The 18,005-nt window shown below is 45.6% G+C and overlaps 1 protein-coding gene across 4 annotated transcripts; it reads left to right on the top strand.

Moving 5' to 3' along the window:
• Nucleotides 1-17,771, top strand: LOC308042277 (neurotrypsin-like). 4 transcript variants are annotated; one of them, XR_013922340.1, is made up of 19 exons: nt 1-21; nt 940-1,031; nt 1,692-1,808; nt 2,116-2,161; nt 3,570-3,806; nt 5,101-5,224; nt 5,932-6,107; nt 6,591-6,738; nt 7,543-7,721; nt 8,104-8,245; nt 9,397-9,599; nt 10,578-10,719; nt 10,980-11,185; nt 11,722-11,800; nt 12,025-12,147; nt 12,691-12,971; nt 14,690-14,952; nt 15,050-15,151; nt 17,706-17,771. XR_013922340.1 is itself a non-coding variant. In XM_080347566.1 (18 exons), the coding sequence occupies exons 3-18, from the start codon at nt 1,752-1,754 to the stop codon at nt 15,077-15,079; spliced, it is 2,436 nt and encodes an 811-aa protein (XP_080203692.1). In that variant the 5' UTR covers nt 1-21; nt 940-1,031; nt 1,692-1,751; the 3' UTR covers nt 15,080-17,767. The 4 variants fall into 4 exon arrangements, 3 of the variants coding, with proteins under 3 accessions (XP_080203692.1, XP_080203690.1, XP_080203691.1); XM_080347566.1 differs by having other exon boundaries at nt 15,050-17,767; XM_080347564.1 differs by having other exon boundaries at nt 14,690-17,767.
• The last annotated feature ends 234 nt before the right edge of the window (nt 17,772-18,005 follow it).

The raw sequence follows: 18,005 nt of genomic DNA, 5'->3' as shown, positions 1-18,005 counted from the left end.
TCCTGTCTCAGATGTGCGGAGGTAAGAAATTGTTATTCTTCTATCTGCTTGTAAGAAGCCACATGGCTTTTTAAATATCCTTGCTGCAAGTGGGTCTTGATATTACTTGAATGTGTTTTCTAAAGCATCCAGGCAGCTGTGGTGGCTGGGAAAGGTTGGGAGCTTGGGGAGGGATTCATTTCATTCTGCATATGAAATTCAGAAAAGGAAACAAAGCAGGAAAGGAGGATGCACAAGGGCTTGCAGATGCTTTGGCTCTGGTTTCCTATGTTTCTTAAGCGCTGCAGTGACTCTGGCAGGAAAGATCCTTTGTTTCTGTTCTTTGCTGATTGTCTGATTATCCCTATTGCTGTTGTGAACAGATGATTTATAGCCACATGGACCTGGGGCAGTGACTGCAGTACAGGCTGTTTGCACTAAAATTTGGTGGTGGTGATGGTCAGCATTGAGGGATTTTGGAAACGGCTACAGTAACTGGCAGCAAGTAATTTTTCATTAGAAAGGAAGCATATTACTTGGACTGCAGTTCTTTCCTTTATGGTTGGTCTCCAAGAAGAGCAGGTTCAGGCTTTCACCTATAGTCTGTTATTAGTCCAACCCATCCCTCTATCGCCTGCAGGCTGACATGTGTGTGCAGGTGCACACTGACAGCTGCAGGAGTCAGAGGACCTGGATTGTGCCTCAGTCACATGCTTGGTGCAGTCACAAAAGTGTAGCTTATCTCACTTTCCTCTCTTTGCAAAGAACTTTGAGGTCCTCAGCTCAGTCCCTCAGCCCTGTTGATTCACAGACCATTTTGTGGGCTCCGAATAGCCTGATGCATGTAGATAGACGGATTTTGGCTGAAAAGGGTGTTTTTCAGTTAAATGCTGTTTTATCTGTGCATCCTCTTGTGCATATGCACTTGAGATCTGATCTGCTGTTTCTGAACCATGTCAGAAATTAATCTTCAATGTGCAATTCACATTCTGACTTCTGGAGAGTGATGCTGGAGCTTGGCCATGGTTATCAACACCTGCTGCACCATATTCGTAAGCTTGATTGAAAAATTACATCTGCTATGAAAAGGTGTCATTCTTGTCAGGTATCTATGGGAACTATCCCTGCTTATTCCAGAGGTGGATTTGGTTTAATTCAAAATTTTACTCTTGTCCTTTTCCATGGAGAGGTGAAGCTGAGAGAATCAAAATTACTATATTTTGAAGAAAAATAGAACCAGTTCCAATAGCTAGTTTTCTTTATATGCACAACTCGACTCTTTGAATTAGAAACCCTTAAATATAAGGGTTCATCTAAAAGTTTTTAAACATGAATTAAACTACTTGGAGCTAGCAGAAGCATGTACAGTTTCTTCTTTTCACTCTGGGTCTGTGAAGATCTTGCACCTGCCTACACATCACGTAATGATGTTGAAGCAGAGATCCTTATCTCTCATCCAACAGTCAAGTTATAACCAACAAAAACGCTGCCTACAAGAGGAAATGCCGTTTTGGGGTTGGTAAGATGCTGGTAATCTGAGGGCTTTGATTAATGTTTTTTGTTTTTAGCTATTTAACCCTATTTGGATAATAATACCAGGGGCCATAGCACACTCTCATGTATAAAAAACAAAATCCTTCCAAAGCCTTGTTGGATTTCCTCCTTTAGGTGTTCCTCACTTTGTATATGCATGTTTATTACTATTTTAACAGGAACCCTGGGGGCACCATCCCATCATGTAGATACATCTCTGTTCGCTGCTGTGGCCATAGATGGCTTACCCTGTACATGGAGAGAGAAAGAGTGGTTATTCATTATTTTTCTTTCTGGTAACAATGACTTTTTTCTGGGCATCTCACTCAGGCTTCCAATTTTATGGGAAAAGAACAAGCAGAGCCCTGTAATGTAATGCTTAGATCAAGGGTAAATCTCTGCTGGCCAGAAATTATTCATTTTGTTGTTAGTGGGCAGAGCTGTGATTGGATTTGAAGGGGAGCATTGGGCAGAGCCGGGAAGAAGCTGGTTACTAGGGTGTGTTTGCCTAAAGCAGCAAAAGGCCGAGCTGCTTTTAGGACATGCTCATGTTTATTTAATCGGATAAGCATCTCTCTGCTTTTGCTCTGTTTCTTTTCCCAGGCTTTCCTGGGATCCCAGCCTAACCAAAACCATTTGCAGAGTGCAGGTAAGAACAAGAAGTTGTTAATTCAGTCATCGGGCAGATCCTTTCCTGCAGTGGTGATCTGAGACCATAGGTACGATGAACCACTGCTGCCTGGGATTCTTGGCATTCTTCCTTTCTTTCCATTACTTCTTCAATCTTTTCTCCTGCCTCAATGTCTGTTCATCTCCTTCCCCAAAATGGCCAGACTGCTTTCTTTTCTTCATGTCTGATACTCTTGCAGGTCTCTATTCCTCCCGTATGTTCTTTTCCTTTCATCTCTTTCTCTGCCTCAGACTTTTTTGCACGCTCACCTTTCCTCCTCTCTAATAACTATTGAATTCTCATACATCCCCCTCTGAGAGTTCCAGTTGGTGCAAAGTGCATGGTGTGTTTTCCAGACACCTACCTGTAACTGCTGCTCATTTTTGTACCTTGTGGTTAACCTTCAGCTGTCACCAGCCCACTCTGGGCTTGGCAGTGGCTCAAAGGCAAATGGCATCACCCAGTTTATTTGTACCCCTGCTGTTTGCCCTACGTGCCTTTAAGGCAGAAGGGTTGTCTGAAAGGTTTGGCTTCTTTTTTGTTTATTCATTGACTAGAGCTATAAATATCCATCTCTGAGTCCGCTTTTCCCATGTTATGGACTCTAGAAAGCCCACCCTCCCACAGTTTGGTTCTGTTTGCCTTTTTCTTATTTCAGGGTCACGAATGGACAGTTTTCTTCTTATGTTAAAGACCATATTAAATTAACTGTTGGGTTTTTTTTACATGAGATATTTCACGTGAGCACTGGCCTAGAACATTGGCACCTGCACTTTCCTCAAAATAGGTTCCTTTTCCCTTCCTATACGTTAGCCAGGTTCAGATAAGGCAGGTGATATGCTAATGTGTATAAGGAACATACATACAATGAAATACAATCTAATTTCCTACCTTCCTGCTTTACAGAATGGAATTATAGCTATTTTAAAACTCTTCTCAGTTTCAATCAATTTAGACAGGCTATTAATCTTCTAAAGAGCCTAGGGTCAAATTTAAGAGCATCTTATTCAGGTGCCAAAGCAGGTGGAGGAGGAAGTGGAGGAGTGTGTGCCAGGTCCAAGTGCTGTTCCAGAGTAAGTGAATACATCTGTTGAAATGAATGGTAATAAAAACCAGTTCAAATTGTCCATATTTGGGCCCAGAGTTAACACATTTCAAAGGTCTGGGAAGTTCATAATTTTCATATCAATTTGTTTTTTAGACAGTGTGTATTATAAACATTTTTTGAGCAGCTGGCTTGAAGAGTGATAGAATTAAAATCAAGCAAGTGGCAATCAAGACGGCAGACACAGGAGGTGTCCCAGGAGATCAGCTGGTATCTCCCACATTGCCTGAGCCTCTGTCTGTGATGCCTTAAGCGATGCTAACAGCTCCCTTCTCTGCCCAGTGCCCAGCGTGTGTGGTGATGGACCTCTTGGGTATTATAGCGGCTCGCTGGCGGTCACGGAGGCTGGGGCAGAGTGCCTCAGCTGGGCAGAGTTCCCCGATTACGTGCAGCAGTACCCAGACCGTGGCTTGGGGGACCACAACCACTGCAGGAACCCAGATGGGGGAACCACACCCTGGTGCTTCTACCGGCTCACGTCAGGGGCCATCGGCTGGGCCAACTGCGACTGTAACCAAGGTGAGGGCTGCTGTGCGTCCTGCCAGCACCTGGGCTGCACTGTCTTGGGGGCCTGGCCGGGAGTGTGTGCTGCACAGACTTGGAAGCAGCAGGTGGGAAACCCTGTGAAAGAAGCACAGTACAGTAACTGTCCCCAGTTGTCAAAATAATTAGGACCAGAGGCTAGCCTGTGTGGGAGAAGAACGTCCGTATATAGTAGGGGCTGGATTTAGGCTGCTGTAGCCATAATGCTTTGTATAGACGTTTTTATTCTCATACAAGGAGACTTCTTTTTTTTTACTCTTAACTTATGCCGCTCTGAATACAGTTCAAGTTATGTGGAAAACAACCCACTCCTGCTCCTTAAGTGTCTATATCAGAGCTCTCCTCATGTAATTATAGCAGTTCAAATATAACAGAGAAAAATGTTCTGTGGCTGGGTTTGTAAGCCTTCTGTGCCAGTGCAGGTCATGGGCTTACTTTAAAGCTCCTCATAGTGCCAACACAAGGACCGCTGCTTATTTTGAGACATGCAAGGGAGCTGTACCGTGACTCCAGTGCAGCAATCTTGAAAACGTTCTCTTTGTCCTCCTGTTTTCTGGCTTTCCTCCCTCTTCCTGCATTTTGCAAAGCAGTTAAAGCACTAGTTTAACAAATGATATTACAAAGTCTTTTCCCTTGTCAGTGGAAGTACTTTCAAAACCAGCGCCATTAAAGGGAATGATACAGCAAGTGTAGTTGTGCTGTGTGCCTGCATTGAGGTATTATACTACAGACAGAGGTGTACCCTTCTCCCAGTACATAAATGAGCAAGGATATATGCTTTCTAAACAGTGCTAGATATTTGTAGTGCAGTGGGAATTGAAAGGGCACTTACATTGGCTCCCTGTTCTCTTAGAGAAATTAAAGAGTATTTACCTGCTGTTCCTGAACATCTAGCTGTAATAACAGTGGCTCCCATAGGTGAGATGATTGATGGAAACTAAATTAGTGGAGCGTCATAGGAATTAGGCTGACATTTCCATATACCTTTTCAAGGTGGCATGTAAAATCACACCCATTTCACAAGAGGAAAATCCTGGAGCTGTGTCAGAAGCCGGTATTGCCATGGCTTTGAAACGGACATAGGATCAGCCACCCTCCCAGACAGCCACTGCTGGAACTGGGAAGGTGCCGCATGCCACACTCCTTCATACAAGTCACTTCACTGACAGCACCAGCAAAACAGGGATGAGAAAAGCCAGGTGCAGTTCAAACCCAAGACTCGCTGATCTGAAACCATCAGAAGATAGCAGCTTTTTTTTCCTTTTGGAAGGTGCTGTGCGGTTGGCTGAAGATAGCAGTGTGGAGCTGTACTTCAGTGGACTCTGGGGCACGATCTGTGCTGACCACTGGACTGACTGGGATGCCAGTGTTGTCTGCAGGCAACTAGGTCTCAGGTAGGAACCACAGTCTGGTTGCAAAAGTTACATGCTTGCGGGGCCTTGGAAAGAACAGCCTCTGTGGTTACAGTCCCTCTGGAATAATGTGTTGACTGAGGGAGAGGAGTTTGTTTTGTGGGCTCATTTCCCACTCACCAGGGTTCTTCCCTACTCTTTTCTTTCCATGGTTATGCCAAATCCCAACCAGCCTTTGCAAGAACATTTTAAAGTAATAATTTCTGCTTGGTGCTTCAGGCTGTGATGAGTGAGATGTGAGATCATATCCCCCTTTTTAGTATTACCAGCTGGAGCTTCTGTAGTCATCTATTAGAAATTTTGAGAGTGTGAACCCTTTTTGGATATCTGGGATTTGGACCCTCAGACTTCCAAACAGCAAGGACATAAGGTCCACACAGAAGGAAGAAGGTGACTCAGATATTTAGATGTTTGAATCTGCTGATGGGTTTGTTCATCACTCTCAAATGAAGGTGCAATTTCTGACCAGATCAACTCCTCTTCAGTAAGCAGGAAGACAAAATAGTGGGAAGTGCTTTGCATTTGCTTGTGCTTTCCCATTAGACTCTAGATAGCCATTCCTTTATATACTCCCAATCACTGGGATATGAAATGCCACAACTGGGCTGGAGGGTCACAAGAACTGAGGGGAACTTGTAAATCAAGCAGTACTACAGCATTTCATTACTCCGTTGCTTTCTCTGTACCAGTGAGATCGGCACAGCTGGGAAGAAGAGTCATCCTGGACTGTGGCCTCTTCCCCTGCACCTGCAGTCAGCAAACTGCCATGGGGATGAGAAAGCCCTGCTGCAGTGCAGCTATCGGGAAGCAATGTCAGGAGCTTGTAACCAGGGGAGTGCCATGGTAACCTGTGTCCCTCCAGAAGGTAAGTCTCCAGGGGAGGTTTCCTCCCTGTTTCTTGCATCAGTGTTGCTGATAAGATGTAAAATGTAAGGTCAGGAAGCTGTGGAGGGCAAATCATTGGAGCACATTCTTCTGTCACCTGTTATACAGGTGGTTATCTTCCTTCCAGTGGAAGATCATCCATCTTTTCCCAGTTCCAAATACTCAGAGTGGGCATACTTCTACAATCACTAATTGATGACTGTTGCTTATGACCACATCCCCTTTTAAATATCAACCCAGGTTTTTGTCTGCAGCCAGCAAAGTCCTTGTCACTGTAGCAGCCAGTTAAAGAGCCATCCCTGGACCAGCAACAGCTCGTACTGTCAGCTGCAATCATGGATGCTTCTTGAGGGGCTTGGAGGGGAGGATGTGGTAGAGTGGGACTAGCGCATCCAAGAATTACTGAATGTGCTTTGTCTCCATTTTGCTCTGTTGTGCTCTCTTTCCCTTTCTTGAAGCACAGGTGTAGGTGCCCCGCTGCGTTTGGTTGGGGGAAAGGAGAGCTTTGAAGGGCGAGTGGAGGTTTACCATGATGGCAAGTGGGGTACCATCTGTGATGACCAGTGGGATGACCGGGATGCTGAAGTAGTTTGTAGGCAGCTGGGACTCAGGTAATTTCCCTGCTGTACATCATGGAGTGGTAACAGAGGTAGGCAGAGCATGAGAGCATGTCCCTTTGCTATAGTACAAGCCTTTTCTACAGGAGGTATACATAAACCCTGGGAAAGATAATTCTGATCACCTCATAAAGGGATTTTGTTCTTAATTTCTGTCAGTTTTATGGGTTTATGCTGTGAAAAAAGTTGCTGCATCCCTATCTAAGGTTTGTGTTTATCCCGTTGTTTTTTTTCTTTTTCTTGCACACATGTCCTAATGCAAATCTTCTTGGCCTCAGTGATAACTTGTCATGGTGATTTCCATATGTGAACTGCAGTTGTTTACTTGGTTAAGTTTAAACACCTCAAGTTCCACTGGCTGCCCTTATTATCTTCAGTCAGCAATGCAAGAGAGCTTACCTCTTTTTCCTGTGTGCCGTTCAGTGCTTAACATGGGAGCTGTTGTATACTGAGCATTCTTTAAAGTCACATTGTTACCAAACTGCTTAAAATAGATGATTCAAGTCTGGATCCCTCAAACTTTGGGAGTTTTGCCGGTCACTGAGACTGAAACATCATTGTCCTCAGGACTCCCCATGTGTCTGAACGGCTCATGTTGTGGGCACAGTTTTGTTATGTGTTGGAAGGTCTTGTTACAAAACTTTCCAATAAGGTATTTTGATTAACAGTGAGAAACACCACTGTGTCAGAATTATCATATTATCTGTGGGAGGATGCTGGCCTAGTGTAGGAGAGCGCCTGTGCAAGGGCACAGGGCTGTGACCTTCCTTACGGAGCATGTGTCTGTATCATCTGCAGTGGGAACCCAAAAGCCTTGTCGTGGGCTCACTACGGGCAGGGATCTGGCCCAATCCTGCTGGATGAAGTGGAGTGCTCAGGCAATGAACTCTCACTTGACCAGTGCAAGAAGAGTGACTGGGGACAGCAGAACTGTGACCACATTGAAGATGCTGGGGTGTCCTGTGACCCTTTCACAGGTACAGATCGCCAGCTCTATGGCAGTTAGATGCGGTCAGTCTTACTCCCAATTACACAGCTTGCTCAGCAGATAGCTCCTGCACACGACTTCCACGGGGGCAGCCATATGTGGAGGTTGAGAGCAGACAGCAGGTGGGAATGAGCCTGCCAGCCTTGGTGGTGTTCCCAGGGTTTTCCACAGGTGGCATGGAAAGGCTGAGGTGAATCCTCCCTGGCAGATGGGCATGTTTGGGAGCAATGTTTGGTTTTTGAGTGCCTACGGATATCCATGTCTTTGGTTTCTTTCACTCATGGGCTGCACAGACACTTCAGCAGTGGGGCACAGGCTGTTTCTTTTCTCCTCTGCCGAGTGCTGATCTTCCCTTCTCCCATCCCTTGCAGAGGGCACTGTCAGGCTGACTGGTGGCCACAGCCCCAGTGAAGGCAGGGTAGAAGTTTATTACAACGGAGTCTGGGGCACAGTGTGCGATGATGGCTGGACAGACCTCAGTGCCCAGGTGGTCTGCAGGCAGCTGGGCTTCAGGTAGGACTGAGAGCGTGTGTAGCATCTGTGCTTCCTTATTTCAGGGATTAAATTCCATCCTCCTCTGCTGGGCTAGGCTGGACCTTAATCCTTCAATGCTGTCTTTGTTAGTAGAGTTATTACAATTATACAACTTTACTCAGAAAATATTAATAGAATAATAGGTATCCACATACTTTACCTGGGGGAAAAATAATGTTTATTGTCTCTTGCCTCAGCCTTTTTTGAAAACAGATAACAGGCTTGATACTGTCTTTATGAACCCTTCACTAAGTCAGAAAGTTCTCTTAATACTCCTTAAATTTGCAGGTGTATCAGCTCAGCACTGCCACTCCCTCTGCTGTGCCAGCTAAACGCTATCACCCATCTGGTCTGTCAGCTACACACGTCACCTGCTTCAGTAGCTGAACAAAGACCGTCAGGGGAAAAAAAAAGCAGTATTAGGGATTTTTGTAATGTTATTCTTCCAGGCCCTTGTGTCCCTCTGGATATGGTTTTGGGGAAGACTTAAAATCAGGATACTCTAGTCTTGGAGCTAGTACAGGTGTTTTTGTGTGTGTGTGTGTGTGTGGAAGCGGGGGGGATGGTTTGGTTTTGGGTTTTTTGATGGGTTTTTTAGGGTGATTAGGGTATCTGTGTAAATTTCAGCTTTATAGACTGAGAAAAAGACTAAACTAAATTATTCCATTTGAGTTGAGCTGCATACTGTGTTTGTCATCTCATGTCGTGCCTTAAAGTTTTCAGCTTTCTGCTTTTTAGTTCCAGGTAGCTGCTTCTTATAAAAGTAGAATTAATTAAATGTTGGTACATTTGATGCCTCCTCTGCTAGCCCATCCACAAATTGATGTACCTGGTGTCATATCTGCAAAGCAGCCTCTGTGGTGCAGCTGGCCCCCTGTGATACTGTGACTGTGCCTTTGACCTGACAGTAGAAAATGGACTGGTCTGGGTGGGCCTTCCTGAAAACTGAAGATGGTGAGACATGCAAGCTGCTTGGCTGCCATCCTGTGTGTCACTGAGTGGTGTAGGTCAGGAGGCCTCCAATACCACAGCTGAGTTCTGCAGTGGAGTTTTCCTTGGGGTCTGAGCTTAGGCCCCTCTGTTCAACTAATGAGTTCTAATTAATCTGATGTTCTGTTTCCTTTTTCTAGTGGTCCTGCTACTCTGGCCTCTGAAGGGGACTATGCTGCTGGCCAAGGCTTGATTTTACTGGATGATGTGGCTTGTGCGGGAACAGAGCTGTCCCTCCTGGACTGTCCCCACAGCAACTGGGGTCAGCATGACTGCTCACATGCTGAGGATGTGGGAGTCCGGTGTTCACCCGAGAGCAACACAGTCATGGATGGCAGCCTCGGTAACTCACCTTGCCTCTCACCCTGGACGGTGGGGAAGTTCATTTGATGATCTGCTCCTTTGGAAGCTCTGGCAGATGTGGGAGTTTTCCCTGTGCTGTCTCAGTGAGTGGGCTGCTTTTTGAGCAGGACTCCTAGGAACAAGCCCTGGCTCTCTTGGGGCACGGCTACAGAACTGTGGCTCCACCAGACCTACGGCCAGTCCTTTAGAGAAAGTGAAACTGGAGAGAATTGTGTTGGTGGTCTCTAAAACAAACCTGAGGGATTGAGGAATGGTGGCTGCCTTAGTGTGCTGTTGCTTACTGATGAGATGTCTTAGCCCCGTGTCTGTGGGAACACGAGACTCTTTAACTAGACCCTTTAGGAAGCTGGTGTAGTCACATTAGTGTCACACCTTGCCAAGACAAGAGGGCTTCAGATGTGAGGGGCTGTTGTGTGGCAATCTGCACTCATGTGCGGATGGCACACTTTTAATTAAAATTGTGAATGTATTTCAAGTTAGCATAATTTCCTCATTTATATGAGACCTGATACTCTCCTCTTTCCCTACTACAAGAGACTTTCCAGTTTGTCAGACATTTTTTATTGAAATAGATGGCATCCAACGTTTTTGTTTTTCCTGGATGTAGAACTCTTCTCTTGCTTAGAATAATGTAATAGTTTTATATTTAATGGACTTCTTTCCCAGACATGTTTAAGCTTGTCCACTCTTGGCTCAGGAGTTAATACCTTTCCTTCTGTTCTTGTTCTCCTCTTGACTCAGCTTTCAGAATATGATCCAATAATGTTTTTTAGTATGTATTAAATAAATATGTATATAGTTTTCTGCACAGCACAGGAGTGAAATGTCTTCATGTAGAAACACTCATTTTTTTCTATTTTTTCCTTTTCTTACTGGTATCTGAGATTAATCTTTTCCTATAGGACTCAAGTTCTGGGCACCTCATGCTCTCATGCAACCCATGTGTATTCTCCTGCAGGGCCTCCTGTGCGGCTGGTGGATGGAGAAAGCACCAAGGAGGGACGGGTTGAGGTGTTCCTGAATGGGCAGTGGGGCAGCGTCTGTGATGATGGCTGGACAGACAGAGATGCCGCAGTGGTCTGCAGGCAACTGGGATTCAGGTGAGAGCTCTCGTACAGGCGTCCTACAGATAGAAACAGCTCTCAGGGGGTATCACTTCTTTCTGGACCTGTTTCTCAGGGCTTCATTTCTCAGTTTTGGCATACCTACATATGCTTGACGGACTAGGGATCTATTTTCACTATACTACTGTCTGTGCGTGGAGTGACACATAAATATTATTTCTCTTAAAATGTGCTGGTGTGTCAGGTTGGCCTGCCTCCTGCTTACTGCAGGTTAGCCATCTTCTCTCTAATTGCAGTGGTACAGCAAAAGCCAGGGCAATGGCTTATTTTGGTGAAGGCCATGGGCCCATCCATCTGCACAGTGTAGAATGCAGCGGCACGGAGCACACCCTGGGGCAATGCGCCAGGCCTGACGCTGGGATTCACAGCTGCTGGCACAGTGAGGATGCTGGTGTGATCTGTGACTATGTGGAAGAAAAGGTCCAAGATATCAGGAGAACAGGTGATTTGCCCATTTCTTCTGTGCAGTTTTAGGAACTCTGCATGCTTTTATGCTTTTTCCCTATAGTTCTGGCAGAAACTTTACCTACAAAATAAGCATGTCCTGTCCTGCACCTCCTACGTTTTCCTTGTTTTCATTGTCTCTTCTTAGGAGCACAGGGTGCTCCAGACTAGTCTGAGGAGCTCCACCCATGTCAGGCCTTTAAGCCGGCAGATCTTCCCCACAGTCACGCCACCATACCCTTCCTTAGAGCAGTAACCATGAGCAAACTCTGGGTTTTGGAATACTGAGGAAAAAGCTGTAGAGGTCCCATTCCTGGCATAAGACTACAGATACTGCAGGTAAGCACCTGCACCAAAACTGAGGAAACCTGTGGGACCAAATCTATGAATTCCATATGCACAACACAATGCAGTTAACTACCATGTGGATTAATGCCCTCAGGGAAGGCGAGTGGTATTTGGCTCTGTGACAGCAGCACTTGTTGATACTGAAGCTGAAGGTATCTACCCAACTGCTCTAACTTTGCTGTGCAGGTCCAGAGTCTGGTGTGTGTGGGATGCGCCTGCTTCATCGTCGCAAAAAAAGGATCATAGGTGGCAACAAGTCTCTCAGGTACTACCCTGTAATTGCCAGGAAAGCCGGCTTTCCTACAGGCCTGGCAAATGCTAAGTACATTGACACATTTTCACTGGTGATTTTTGAACTCAATTTGAACCAGTGGGCCTATCTAGGGAAGAATGCATGCCAGCTGAGCCCAGATGGGGCAGAGTGGATGGGAAAAGAGGAAGACAGCTCTCATGTGTGTGACACGTATTATTCCTCTGTTTCTTCCTCAGAGGCGGTTGGCCATGGCAGGCCTCACTACGGTTGAAAGGTTTTCGTCGAGATACTCGTCTGCTGTGTGGAGCAACACTGATCAGCAGCTGCTGGGTAGTGACTGCAGCCCACTGCTTCAAAAGGTGCGTTTGTGAGTGCACAGCCACGACAGATACCCAGTCATGAACAAGATAACCTCATACGAGGTTCCTAGCCTGGGGGAAACACTTGATCAAAGTTTCTAAACCAAGATCTTCAGGTTAGGATGTGTGTGTTCTTGGAGCATTTATGGCGATGACTCAATACAGGCTTGCTTTATCCTTCACTGCTTACACCTGCCCTCTTAACTTCGAGGCTTTACAACTTAAAAGGAACAGCACTTTGACATTCTTCAGTGCTTTAAGGAACTATGAACAGATAAGGTCACAAGCCCATCGCTACTGGCTACTGTCGTAGCCCTTTTTGTATGAAAAAAAGTCCTGTGCATGGTAGGTAGTGATTTGGGACACCCATTGACTGCAACGGTTGGCATTATCACACCTGCTAAAGAGGTCCCACAGTCCTGTAGCTGGCACTTTCTTAACAGTTTGTGAGGAGGTGGTTCAGTGTCACAGTAACTTGAGACTTGTGTGAGTCTGTTTCCCTCTTAATAGGAGTATCAAGGTCTTGAGTCTCTTTTTCTCCAGATTTGGTGTTGATGTGCGGCGCTACCTGCTGCGGGTGGGCGATTACCACACAGGTGTGAAGGATGAGTTTGAGAGGGAGCTGCCCGTGGAGCGGATTGTCCTCCACAGGAACTATTGGGCCGGCAGCAACGACAATGACATTGCCCTGGTCCGGATGCGGGGCAGAGAGGGGCACTGTCTCTCCTTCAATCACCACGTTCTGCCTGTCTGCCTGCCCAGCAGGAAAGAGAAGTCTGACATCAACAGGCAAGCCTGCATCATCTCCGGCTGGGGGGACACAGGTGAGTGATGGGGCTCTGAGGGGCAAGAAAGGTGGGAAAATCTGGGTTTGGAAGCCCACATGGGCCATTAATTTATGTCTGTTCAACTGAAGGCGGTGTTCTTGCTGCTCCTATTGTTTGTGCGTGGTATGGTGTTAGGGAGCGGTGACTTGAAGTGACTCATGCCATTGTGTTTTCTTCTGAGTTTGAGGCTTCTTCAACTTGCCTGTGGTGGAAGTTTTGATTGCCACAGCATCGCTCTGAAGCTGTGGGAGAAAGCAATGCTGCCATCTGGCCACAGTCCTCTCTTTCTTCCCCTCTCGACACATATTTGCCACAGCAGACCCCTTAGGCAGCGGCCTGTGCAGAACTGGTGTACAAAGCCTGTGGGAGGCCCCCACATTTCCACGAGCTCCTGCCTTTTTCATGATAATGTAGTAGTGAAGTGGGGGCTTAAGGGTGGAAGGAATCTCTCTCAGACTGCCTTGCTCAGTCTCCCTGGGTATTGCTGCAGGAACAGCTGGTCTCTGAGGCTGGTTTCTGCTCTGGGTTTGAGACAGCCCGTACTTGTCCTCTTGCAGCACATTGCTATGGACCTTCTTGGGTAAAAGGGAGCAAGGAATATTCTAGAAAGTATTCATTATTAACTACTTAACTCTCTTAAGGCAATGTTTTAAAAAGCTGGGCTTGGTGGAGTCCTGAAATGGGTGCATTAGCAAGGTCTGGAGACAGCTTTAAACTCTAAACAAAACTTTATAACTGGCTGTCGAGTCCTTCCCCATTTGGGGATCAGAGATGCAATGCAGGGCTTGGTGCAAGGAGGCCTTTCTGGGGCTGCTGTGACTAGAGCAAAGCCATATGTTCAGAAAGACTTGCTGCCAAAAGGCAAATAGTCCCAGGAGCTTGTCTGTTGATTTTGGACTTACTGTTTTTCCCAGCTGTTTCCCTAGCTGTTACCCCAAGTGTTTGACTGCGAGTATACATTGCCTTTGGAGTGAGTTGCTGCAGGTGCACATGTCACTTTAGGGTGTCTGGGGAGGATCAAGGAGCAGCTTAGTTGTGTCACTCCCTTAAGCTGTGCTGGGGCTTAATGGCGAGAATCCTTCCCGCGTACCCAACCCAGCTTTTCCAAAAGGAGGGGCAGTTACCTACTACCTTGTGAATTTACCATAAGCCTTGGGCACAGAAAGGTTGTGCTCTAACATAGCACATGAACCTCATGTTCTGAGAAGTCTGGGGTAATAGATTTGAGCAAATAGAGGCAAACCTGGCCAAAGATGAAGTGAGCTCCCTTTGAATAATATTTGGATGCCTCTGAAACATCTTCAAAAACTTCTCTGAGGACTGAGCACTTTACAAATATTACCGCATTTATTCTCTTAAGAAAACACTGTCCTTGTTGTACAGAGGAGGAAATGGAGGCTCAGAGAGGTGAAATAAATTGAACAAGGTTCAAGTTACTTGTTGGCAGAACCAGGAGTAAGATTCATCCTTTGATCTAACCTTTTTCTCCAACCTCTTCCCCATTTCTTTGATCTTACAGCTCCTTTTTTGTGGTCTGGCTTGGCAGCACTGTTTTCTGAAGTTCTGGTGGTTCAGAGATGCTGAGCTTGGCCTATTTCTGTGCTGCAATCTTGACATGAAATGCATAAATACCTGGTTTTGTGCGAAGCACTATTGCTCTAGGTCACTGTTGTTGTCTGTAGGTGAGTTGGTGTAGCTGGTCTGTTCTGTTCCAGGGAAGTCCTATTCGAGAACCCTGCTGCAGGGGGTCGTGCCTCTTCTCCCACGGGAAGACTGTGCGGTCCGTTACGGGCAGAAGTTCACTAACCGCATGATTTGTGCTGGGAACCTCTCTGAAGATAAACGGGTGGACAGCTGCCAAGGTGACAGTGGAGGGCCACTCATGTGTCAGAGATCAAATGGACGCTGGATCATTTTGGGGATCACTTCCTGGGGTTACGGCTGTGGTCGGAAGGATTCCCCTGGTGTGTACACAAAGGTCAGCAAATACGTACCCTGGATCAAGAAGGTGACCAAGCTAGAATGAAAATGTCTGAGCTCTAGGAACTTCAATGTATGGTCCTTCTGCCCTGCAGCAGCAGAAGGCTGTGGCCTCTGGCCTGTGACTGACTGATGGAGGTTTCTTTTGTTGCTGGACACTGGGAAAATACTTTAACATAGAACTGGGAGAAAATCAGGTATGGCTGATTCTTTAAAGTCTTTGGTTTCACCTTAATCTGTAATATCTGAGCAGAGAAAGCAGGTGCACACTGCTAAGAATGATAAATCTATGTTGCTCTGGCCGAGTCCTGTAGTGCAATCACACTTTTTCCTTTACCCTGGCACACAGAAATGGTAGAAGTGGAGAGATACCGGCCTCTGTAATTCTGTTCCTGGTTTTGTATGTTTGCATACTTGAAAAATGCTGCAAGGAGACGTGAGATGCTTGTAAGAAGGCACCAGGCTCTGGCATAGTGGAAGTCTTTAGATATTTTTTCATAACAGCTCTCTTCAATTCCAGGAATCAGAAGATTTGACCTGAGCTGAGGAACAGGCCAACAGTTGGGTTTTTTTTCCTTCCCTGCTGTGTCTCTAGAGAGAACCTTCTCTCTTAGGAACTGTAGGTCTGCTCCCATATGATCCCTTTAAAGTATCTGTCCCTGCTAAGAGATGCTTGTTCCTCCTGCTATAATCCTGTATCACACATTTCCAGCTGCCGGATGCTACTTTTTTTTGCTGCTTTCTCAATTTAGTGGTTCTTTCATATTTAGATGGGGATTTTTTCTTCCTTAAAATAGCATCTCCTAGAATCAGGTGTTGGTGTAGAGTAAATCTTCATTTTTAAGAGACAATAGCTTTCTTGTCCTCATGATTACTATGAAGAACTTAAAAATGTGACCTCAAAAGGCTGAATAGACACATGACTTTTCTTTAAATCTGAATGTAATGTTAATCTCAAACATTCGGCTGTTGAGTCACAATTTAACAGCAATATGAGGACTTTCTCTTGGTACCTTATTCACCACAGTTATTAACTGCCCTCCATTTGTGATGTTAGTCTTTAATATCTCTGTGCTTGCCCACGAAACACGGAAATATTCCTCAGATATAGATACACAATAAATACAGGGAGTGAATAATTTGCTTGAGGTGTAAAACAGTAAGTGTGCTGCAAAGCAGCTTCCCACTTTCCTGAAAAGTGTCCTACTCTTGCAACCTCTGGACTATGCTTTCTTTCTTCTCTTCTTTGCATTATTTCTCTTTTCTTCCCTCTCAGTGGGAGTAAACTGGCTTAACTTGAGGGTATGCAAGCAGTGCTGTCAAGCTGTAGTTCTCAGCCTGAATAGAAATAATGCTGATAGAAAGCAGGATCTATGGAATACTTCAATTTCTTCCTTCTTTCTCATCCAAAAAAATGAACAGAGTTTCCTCTTAGGCCTCAACCACTTTTGTAAGTTAATTTATTATTCTCAAGTAGGTAGAAAAATATAAAAATAGATAGAAGGGCTAAGTGCATTAACAGTGGTGCAGTGCATAGTCTCCTCTCGCTGTGTATAGACAAGCCAGAAAGAAGACAGGTCTGCTCAGGAGCAAGGACAATAAAGCTTTGATGTATTATATAACCAAGGACCCAAACATGGAGTAACGATACAGTATGGAACACACGAACTTATGCCAGACATGCATGTTTGTGGATTGCTCATGCACTGCAGGGCAGGCACGGACTCGGTCAGGCGCTGACCTGCTGCTTGGATGGGCTGCACTCGCAGCATAGAGATGTTCAGTATCCAGGTATTACCAAGGCAAGACCAGAAGGCAGAGTACAGCCTGTGGATTAGCAATGTCATATTACAGGGCACATGGTGACAGAGTCCTAGAGATTGCCTGGGATTCAATAAGTATTTTAAAAAACAATTGTAGGAATCTTTAAAATACACAATGCCAGAAACCCTGCAAACTGCCCTTCGAGACAGATCTGATCTGATTGTGCCTCTTCTCGAGGGGCTGAATGTCTGGAGCGCAGCTTGTGCTGATAACCCCATGTGAAGTGCCAGGCTTGATCCTCGTTAGTGCCGAGCTTGGCTCCACGCTGGCTGTGCTGTCCTGCAGCTGCTGGCGCAAAGTCCCACAGACACAAGCTACAGACTGCTCCTTATCTCCCAAGAGTTAAAATGACAGGAGGACTGAGGGCAATTATGTTACAGACTTCTGGTCTTGCAGAAGATTAAATGCCAAGTTCCACACTGGCAGCAACAGTACCTGGCTGGGAAACACAGAGGGATTTGGCTTTTACCTTCAGCCTCCCCCAAGCCAGCATGCTACAGCAGCTCAAATGGAGTTTCTATGCCTTGGGTGCTGTCACATCTCTAATTTAACCTTGCCTGATCTTTCAGCTTATACTCATAACCCCAACAAGCGTAGAAACAACCAGAGGACTGAAACTATGAGGTTACTTCCCTTAGCCTACTTAACCGCTTGCCATGCAGGAATTGGAATAAATTACCATGTAACATCAGTGAGACACAGACATGGTATTGTCTTCTGAAATTCCCATGCTCCAGGTCAAAATATTTCTTTCTTCTGGATCTTGTCACCATGAAAGCTGTGAGAATCCTTGTAAATAACATCCCATAAGTCCTGCATGAGCCAGGAGAGAAGGAAGTGTCTGATCTCCTCCACCTAATTTTACACCTTACTGGTACTGTAGGCAAGCCTGCCAATATTCTCCTCAGTTGTCCTAACCTGTTTCAGAGCACCACTGTTGCTTTCCACTGTTTAAACTGGAACTGTGGCCCAAACCACACTCGCATGCTTTGCCACTGAGGCTTACTGGAACTGCCTGCCTGGATGAGCAGCACTCAGCCGCCCCAGGACTGTACTTTTTACCTAATGTTGGCCAGCAGCAGATGCTTCAAATGATAGTACATGTGAGTTTGTACTGAACAAGTTTTAACAGTGTTTCCTTCTGGGGGTTTTGTTCTTGGCCCATTAAAATTAATTTCTTGCATTACTACTATTATTATTAAAAATAGAAGTACAAGTATTTAGTCC

Source organism: Nesoenas mayeri, assembly GCF_963082525.1.
Source record: "Nesoenas mayeri genome assembly, chromosome: 7".
Classification (NCBI taxonomy): Eukaryota; Metazoa; Chordata; class Aves; order Columbiformes; family Columbidae; genus Nesoenas; species Nesoenas mayeri.
This window is presented reverse-complemented; position numbering and strand designations above follow the sequence as displayed.

Excerpts from the sequence above, each read along its gene's own strand:
- LOC308042277 (XM_080347564.1), top strand. The coding sequence starts at position 1,752 with ATGGCTTACCCTGTACATGGAGAGAGAAAGAGTGGTTATTCATTATTT. Across the intron at positions 11,801-12,024 it reads GGTGGCAACAAGTCTCTCAG|AGGCGGTTGGCCATGGCAGG; the intron begins GTACTACCCTGT and ends TTTCTTCCTCAG. Across the intron at positions 12,148-12,690 it reads GCAGCCCACTGCTTCAAAAG|ATTTGGTGTTGATGTGCGGC; the intron begins GTGCGTTTGTGA and ends CTTTTTCTCCAG.